Genomic DNA, 8,678 nt, shown 5'->3' with positions numbered 1-8,678 from the left:
TGTAAGTTATTACAATCAAATCAATGCAGGTGATATAGGTCTAAGTTATTACAATGTAACCACCATTTATTAAACAGCTTGCTCGTGACAACGCTTTAAAAACAAGCTCTTCCCCGACAAATTTCCCCCGACTCAAACAAAGCGTTTTGAGGAAAATAGGTGAACACGTCCGAAAGAAACAATTCATGTAGAAAACAACACGGCTCTGGCAGATTCGTTTAATTGAGACAGGATATGTTTATCAGACCAAAGAGAAGAAAACATTCCCCTGCTGTTTCACTTTTAAAAGGCGCACTCATTGGCGGTCCCGCGTTGTCACTCAAGTAGGGGTGGTGTCAGCTGACATATGATAGTTCCAGTAACAGCACTTACGCTCAGTACAACCACACTCAACAGGCAGGAATACGGATAGGCAAACAGCCTACGAGCGGAGTACTGCTTAGACTGAATTGCAGACAACAACTACCGCCTATCAGCTGGACAGGGACGTTTCTGAGTGTTTTGCTGCGCCACATCTAGTTTGGTGTTTACGCTTTGGACTTCGCTTGGATTCACGGACTTGTAGCCTACACTAATGTAGGTTAATAGTTTTAGCGGTGTATGTGACGCGACTTATTTCCTTTACCATTGCTGATCAATTTCGGTTTGTTTTTCTCTGGGTTTGTTGCGCATGAGTAACTTTCCCCTTGAAACTTCTATGTGACTCTTGGATTGGACTTTCTATTGCTATTATGGCTGAGGCAGCCCAGCGACAGTTAGTGGATATCGACCCGGATTTCGAGCCCCTTTCCCGGCCCCGGTCTTGTACTTGGCCCCTACCACGGCCGGACTTTAGCAACCCGGCTGACTCCAACACATCCTCGCCAGCTCCCTCCGTCAAACAGGAGCCCACCAACAATGCTGACTTCATCAACAATCTCAGCTTGTTAGAAGAGAATGAAGACTACCCAGAGCAGAAGCCCCTGGGCCTGTGCAGTGACTTCTCATGTCAGGAGAACTGTATCCAGACTCATCCACATCAACAGCAGCAGCAGCTGCCGAGCCCACAGATAGCGCACCAGCAACAGGTGCCCCTGCTCTCCTCTCCGGTCGGCTCGACCTCGTCGGTGGCGGCGGCCGCTGCTGCCGCTGCTCAGCGGAAGAGCAGCTCGTCTCGCCGTAATGCCTGGGGAAATATGTCTTACGCTGATCTCATCACGAAGGCTATCGAGAGCTCCCCGGAGAAGCGCCTCACCTTGTCGCAAATTTATGACTGGATGGTGAAGAGTGTCCCTTATTTCAAGGACAAGGGTGACAGCAATAGCTCCGCCGGTTGGAAGGTAGGCCTATGTATTTTCGTATTAATGTACTGCTTAGTAGTTTCGCTGAGTGTGTAGTTCGAAATCTTAGGAAGCTGTCATGCTTTAAAATTATCGACTGATAGCGTGCCAGTTATCCATGATAAATAGGCTACTTGGCTGGAATACAACGAAGTGTTCATAACAGAAGGCTGATGTGTAATGGGACGGACGATGAGACACGTGTAGAAACTCAGTCTCTCTGGCTGACATAGACAGAGAGACTTGGCAATGTCTCAAGTAGAACTATATATACAGACTTTTTCGATGTAGTCTACATATATGGTCTTGGAATTGCCAAGGTATTTTCTTCTCCATTGTATTTTGCCTGAACTCTGTTTTGCACCCTGGCTCTCCTTGAATGCTGCCTATTCATCGCTCAGTGCAGGCCACTCTGCCTGACCATTAGCAGCACATGGTCATTTTCAGAGACAACAGGTCAGTCGTTTCTGTGGCTGGCCGCTCGCAGTCATCTGATTCAGACCTTGAGCTGTTACCAAGTGTCTGCTGACTCAAGAGACCCCCCCCCCCCCCCCCCCCCCCACATAGACAGTCATACACACACACACACACATACACACACACATACACATACACACACCTTCCCTTCTCCAGACTGCCCCATCCCCATCCATACTCCCCCCTCCAAAGAAGATCAGGGAGATTGGGGCTATATATTACAGGGTCTGTGGTTCCCTCCAATGGTGTCTTGTCACGGATGCTTCAGATCTAGCCTGCCTTTGGGCCAGAGTCACACACTCGTTTGGATGGGGGATGGCGGTGGGGTGGGGGTGAGTTGTGAAGCCTTTGGTTGTATTGTGAGTATTGATTTATCCATGGCGTGCAAGAAAAGCCTTGACAACGAGAAGGTAAACAAGTAAACAGTGCCATGTGAAAATCCATGGCAACAGTGTAGTGGTGTAGCCTGATTGATGGAGGTTGCGCAGTATTTAGGTGTAGCTCCCCGCCTGTGGCCTGTCGCCACCCAGAAGGATTTAGGAGACAATTCCCTTACTGGGGTTTGTCAAAGTCACACACGTCACTCTGTGGCGGTTAGACAGGCTTACTCATTTTCTTTTTCTCTTGCGGGTGAGACTTTTGTCCCCGCATTCCACACAGACAGTATGTTTTGACAGGCATTGACAGACCCGTCTGAAACTGGATGAATAGAATGAGGGTTGCCCTCTGTTCTAGAAGTAGGATGAGTCCTGTCTTTTTGTAACTGTGTGTTTTGGTGATGCACTGCTGTCTAGGTATTGATGGCAGTGGAAGTGCACTACCATAACCCTGTGTTTGTCATTACGTGTGTGTGTGTGTGTGTGTGTGTGTGTGTGTGTGTGTGTGTGTTTGTCTCTCTCTCTCTCTCTCTCTCTCTGTGTGTGTGTGTGTGTGTGTGTGTGTGTGTGTGTGTTCACTCAGGTTGGCAGTGACAGCAATCCAGCAGTTGTAAGCCAGATAACAACACATAATTGTTATTCTTTGGATGTTGTATGATGTAAGAATGACATGTGGCTTACATACACCAAGTTCATAGTACAGCTTAGATAAGAAACTATACTCAAGATCTCTACTCTCCGGCATTCACAGCACACACCCCATTTATTGGCACTTCCGATTACTGCAGGTCTTAAGTAACTTGTAATTACCTGTGTTTTGCTTTCCACTCAGGGTCACTGTGTGTCCAAATGCATGTCCTGTCCTTTTGACCTGTTGATCATTTACAAGAATGGTATAAGCCAGTGCTTGAACAAATATGTGGAGTTTTTAAGCTGTTGTTAACAAACCATTTACATTAATTGACATATGGTCTCAAAGTCATATATATATATACACTGCTCAAACACTAACACTTACAGTTTTCCACAATTGTTAAAACACATTTTTTTGAAACCTTCCACCTATTTCTCCATTCTCAAACTACATTCACAGAATGTCTGACAGTTCTTGCAAAATAAAACACTCGCTTCAAAAGTGCTACTTGTGCTCAGAACCAAACAGTGTCAGAGTACCAATCCAGTGTATGAGCAGTATATATATATAGTACAGTATATTTATGACTTTGAGACCATGTGCTTGACTTTGCTGTCGTACAGCCATCTCCACTCTCTCTCTCTCTCTCTCTCTCTCTCTCTCTCTCTCTCTCTCTCTCTCTCTCTCTCTCTCTCTTTACCCTATTACCCCAGTACTGAAGGGAGAAGTATATGAACACAGTTGTCCAGTGCCCATGGGCACAGGGGCACCCTGCCTGCCTGTCTCTTCTGCCACTTGTATGGGCATGGAGCCCGCCCTGGATAGCGCTGCGCTCCCACTGGCCCTGGCACAAAGAGGGGTCCAGGCGGCGGGGTGGGCAAGACTGTGGGAAAGACGAGATGCCATTCAGCGCCACTCCTAGCTGGGTTATTCATAGATAGACCCCCTTGCATCTTTCCCACCTCCCCCTCACCATCCTCCTCCTCATCCTCCTCCTCCTCCTGCTAAACTGTCATGGCTCTATTAAGCCCTCTTTGTCTGAGCCCACTTGTCACAGATTGTAAAAAAAAGGGAGTGAAGGGGTGGAGGGAGAGAGTGAGGGAGACAGAGAAAGAGAGAAAGAGAAAGAAAGAGAGAGAACACAGTGGAGGAGAGGGAGGCAAGCACTTCATCTCCTATTCTTCAGAGTCTGTCGTCCACGGCACGGCAGAGATCCCTCTTTTTTCCTGCTCTCCTTGACACAATGAAAAGAGAGAGAGAGAGAGAGAGAGAGCGCTCTCTTTTGTACAAGCCGTGCTTGCCGTGATTGGACTTTGGCTTGTCCAGTGGCGCCAGCACGCTGAGGCTCTGGATGGCTAACTTTGTCAAACCAGAGCAAAGAGAAGCCTCAGCTAGTTTTAAGAGCCACTAGCCTGTCCTCCCTAGCTCTCTTGCTGGCCTCATATTGCAACTCTCCTATTATGTTTTGCTAAGGGTCAAACCAAGTAGTTCCAAGTCAGTTTGGACAAGTGTTACTGTTCAGTGGCAATCATTCACTATTACTTACTGTTGTTCCCTCCAAACCATATGTGCATAGTTAATGATCAGAGTACAGATACAACCATTATCCCACCACTCATTCTGAGGGTCTGTTTTATGTAGTTTTGTACTTTGCTTTCATGTAAATGTGTTACTCTTATGGACCCAGGGAAGTGCCCTGAAACCTGTTGAATTGTGGGTGTTAAAATTTGACTGATCTGTGGGGTTTCCATTAACTTGCAAATTTCTCATTCTGAGTTCTGAAGAAGAGGCCACCACACAGATTGGGTAAATGTTTTTGCAAACAGAAAGAGATGATCTGGAACAAAAACTTTTCTTTCTTTCAGTCTTTCAGACCTTTCTGCTATTTAATTTGCATGTTTACCACAAAACTTCAAAGAAAGCACTAGACTTTATTGGAAGACAAGACATGAGAAACATGATGACAGCTTCCTAGAAGAAAGACAAGTGGAGTATTTGCCTCCTGTTTATGCAATCAGTTGGCTGTGTGTGCACATTTCATAAAGAGAGAGAAAAATCTTCCTTGGTGTGAGACATTAAAAGGGCAAATGCTGGTGATTTTATTTTGGTGGTTGAGTCATTCCTCACACACACACTCTCTCCCCCTCTCCCCAATGCTCTCCATTCCTCTTTCTCTATCCCTCTCTCTCTCTCTCTCTGTCTCTCTCGCGTGAGGTGAGTCATGACACACTCACAACAGGAGCCCACAGCTCACTCCTCCCTCGTGTGCATGTGAGCGAACGTGGTCATCGCCGAAAGCCACGCGCCAAAGGAGAACCAGGACACAGTGGCTCCTTTCCTCATCTCCTACTCTCTCTCTCTCTCTCTCTCTCTCTCTCTCTCTCTCTCTCTCTCTCTCTCTCTCTCTCTCTCTCTCTTTTAAGTCTCCTTCTACTACTCCTCATCTCTGCCCTGGTCCACTGAACTTGGACCAGTTCCTGCTTGAAGCCTTTCGACTGTGATTTAAAAAGTGTTGTCGCCTAGAATAAACAACCCTTTTGTTTATCGACGTTCATCTCTATAATGTTTATCCTGGATGACTATCCTGTGAAGTTCTTCGAGTGATATATTAGAGCACACCACAGCAGATAGTGCTGAGGCAACAGTTTATTTACGCTCGTTCAGGAATGGGGTGGCGATTGAAAACGATTTAGGATTTTCGCACATGAACCCGGTGTCTTATTATCTTCATTCGCCTTGTGCAAACAGACACCCACACACTTGCGTCGAACACACGCATGCTGGCCATGTGTCGGCCGCTCAGTGTGTCCTACTCCACTTGCACGTCACTGGCCAGCACAAATATTTGGAGCCTGAGCTGTTCTTTGATGTCCTGAATCGATGGCCGCAGGTCCGGCAGGAGAGCAGGCAGTACCTTTGGTTTGTTGCCCTAAAGCCCTGATATAATCACTGATGCCTTCATAGACAGACAAATAACAAAGGATGGGGAAATAAGTGTATAGCATACAGTAATGTTAGAGGATTTTTGCATTTCTCATATCAGAATTTATGTTCTCATAACTGATCGTTCATCCTCCACATTATCTATTCACTTGTTTACATCATAAGAGCCATTTCCCTTTAGAACATCTTGGCACTTTCATGAAAAAGGTATGTACAATCGCCTGCTGTGTAGTCATACCCCCCAAAACAGGTATTGACAGTGTCCATTGTGTTGGCCAAGTCATGACATGTGGGTTAAAGCAGTTATATCATTATGTGTCAGACATCGTTTCATCAGGTTCTGAGGTTCAGTGAGGTTAGAATGTTTACTAAATTACGTATCATGCAAACTTTGATGTACCAAAGCAACTAAGAAAACGTATTGTTTATGTTTATGTCTATAGTTCTTACCAGACACTTTTGTCCAAAGCAATTTGCAATGACATCAACAGACATTATGTTAACATTCAAATTAACAGTTTAACATAAAGTCAAACAGCCTAAATTAAAGTGTAATAGCACATATCACCGTAACTCTGACTTTTGGTCCTACATTTGGTACATAGAATTGTGTCAGAGTCAACGGAGTCTTCCACTCAGCGCTTTTTTTTTGCCCCTGTAGTACTGCCTGAGAACCAGCACGAGACCTGGAGTGTCGTCCTGTTCGGTTTTCCGAGAATGTTGCAAAGCAGGGCAGAGATGCAAGATCAAGCAGGCTGATCTTGCAAGCCTCTTTGAGTCGGTCGAGGGGTAGTGGTGTGTGTGTGTGTGCGTGTGTTTTCTCAAGCTCAGAGCCGTCCCCTCTGCCCCTCCTCCGCCTTCACTCCTCCCTCTTTTTTTGTCGAACTTTGTCTCCATAACTCCCCAGTAGGATTGCCTCTCTGTGTTTGTCGGTCCTTTTCTGTTCTATCCATCTTGTTTGTGTCTGTGTTCCACTTGTAACTTGCTTGAGCTGTGCTGAGCGATTTAAGTAATGAAAGCCCTGAGTATAATATTTCAGATTTCTAAACAGCCGCATAGGATGGGGTCGGTTTTAAAAAGCTGCTCCTGACTCACAGAGCCTTCGCTTCGCTCCCTTTTGGAGCCGAGAGCTGAGGAGTTCAGATAAGGTGACACTTATTAAGGGGTTGCATAACAAGGAGCGTTTTACTGGAATCACAGTGCCTCGGGCCAAAGTCTGGTGCCACTTGTTAGTCAGCGGAACTATGGCATGGAGTGAGGGCGCTGGTGGGGCACTATTCCTGCACTGTGCACCCCCCCCCCCCCACACACACACACACACACACACACACAAATGTGACACACAACCCCAAGCCTGGCATTAAAGCACCCCTGAAAGAATGACACACACACACACACACTCACACATATATTTAAGTACATGCGCACAGTAAATTCCAGCAACAACTACTAAATCGCTGCATCTTTCTCTTTGTAATCTCTTTCTAAGCTCTTTGTCGTTCAGTTTTGTTTAATTATATTCCTGCTTCACTGACTATGATTTCTTGGTTGTTTGTTTTTTTTTGTTTGTATCTGAAGTGCTAAATCATTATACAGTACCTGCTGTATAATAGCTAACAGGGTCGATATATGTGTGTGTCAGTGTGTGTTTGTGTATGTGTTCAGGTTCTCAAGTGTCTGCTGCTTGCTCCATGCTCTGGAGTCTGTGTGGTATGTGTGAAGAAGGACACTGAGTTGAGGGGGGTGAGGGGGTGAGGCTGCACCCATCCCACATGGCCGTGTTCAGTTCTTAAATCTGGTTGTGGAAGCAAAGCAAGTCCCGCCCAATCAGAAGAGCCTACACAACACAGCAGAAAGAAGCTAACGCCACACACACACACACACGTCCACTCAGTTCCCCACCTGCCGGCTGCCATTTACGCCCTCCGGACCCCTCCACTCGTCTGACTCTAGTGACGGCCTGAGCTCGCTCGCTTGCTCGCTCGCTTGTTCTATCGTCCAGACACGGGCTGGCTTCCTTCCATGCCCCACTGCCCAGACTAAACATTTGCCCTGACAAAGAACAAAGAAGGAGGCCTTGTTTTTGCTTGTTGAATTTAGTGGTTGAAGTGGAGGCCGTGTGGTAGGTACGTCTGGCGGAATAATAATAAAAAAAAGAGTTGTAAGCCTCAAACCCTACAGCCCTCTTGCATTGAAAAGTTATTCTCTTGCAAACTCCAGACTGCCTAAGCACTATGGTGCAACATTATGCCGAAGTGGTGTTAAAGAAACTGCAGCACTGCGAAATGGAACAGGACACAAGCCAGACGTTACAGTGTCCCTGTGTGTCCTCTCCACTTCTCGTGTGTGTGTGTGTGTGTGTGTGTGTGTGTGTGTGTGTGTGTTGCTCCGTCTCCTGTCGGGGTGTGTGTGTGTGCGCAGGTGTCAGTGGCGAGGTGTAAATGTCCGGTGGCCAAGGGGTTTATTTTTGTTGATCGCTACGCTCCCGCCCGCCTCTGTTTACCACTCCGCTGGCCACCTGGGAGCTGGCATGCGGTGGCACGCCGTCACATAGCGATCTCTGCTTTTAGTGGCGCTGATGTAACAGAGTGGCCCGGGGTTACGGCGTGCCAAGTAGGGCAAACAGGCAGGGACACACTGAACCGTTCCCGGGAGTCACACCCAGCATGCCTTACAGGGACTTTGTGTGGGGGGGCGGTGGCCGGAGCTTGGAAGCACATCCGTGGAGGGTTGGCATAGCTTCTGCTGTGCCCACCCCCGCCACACACACTTACATAAGATACCCCGCCCCCACACACACCTTCCCCCCATCCTCTCTCATCTCATCTGCACCTGTGTGGGTTTATGTCTGTCTGTTTGTCTGTCTTCCTGGGTGGTCGTAAAAGTGCACAACCCTCCACCCAACAGTATGATATCAGGTGAGTCAGT

At 47.1% G+C, this 8,678-nt stretch overlaps 1 protein-coding gene across 1 annotated transcript in view; it reads left to right on the top strand.

Moving 5' to 3' along the window:
- The first annotated feature begins 364 nt into the window (after positions 1–364).
- Positions 365–8,678, top strand: part of foxo1a (forkhead box O1 a) — a 38,778-nt gene continuing 30,464 nt past the window's right edge. Inside the window, exon 1 of the mRNA XM_042063278.1 lies at positions 365–1,319. Coding sequence (XP_041919212.1) covers positions 732–1,319 — 588 coding nt within the window. The 5' untranslated portion in view covers positions 365–731. The remainder of the gene's footprint in view (positions 1,320–8,678) is intronic.

The sequence above is a fragment of the Alosa sapidissima genome, chromosome 15 (genome assembly GCF_018492685.1).
Source record: "Alosa sapidissima isolate fAloSap1 chromosome 15, fAloSap1.pri, whole genome shotgun sequence".
Lineage (NCBI taxonomy): Eukaryota > Metazoa > Chordata > Actinopteri > Clupeiformes > Clupeidae > Alosa > Alosa sapidissima.
The sequence above is the reverse complement of the archived record's forward strand: the minus strand, read 5'-3'. Positions and strand labels throughout refer to the sequence as shown.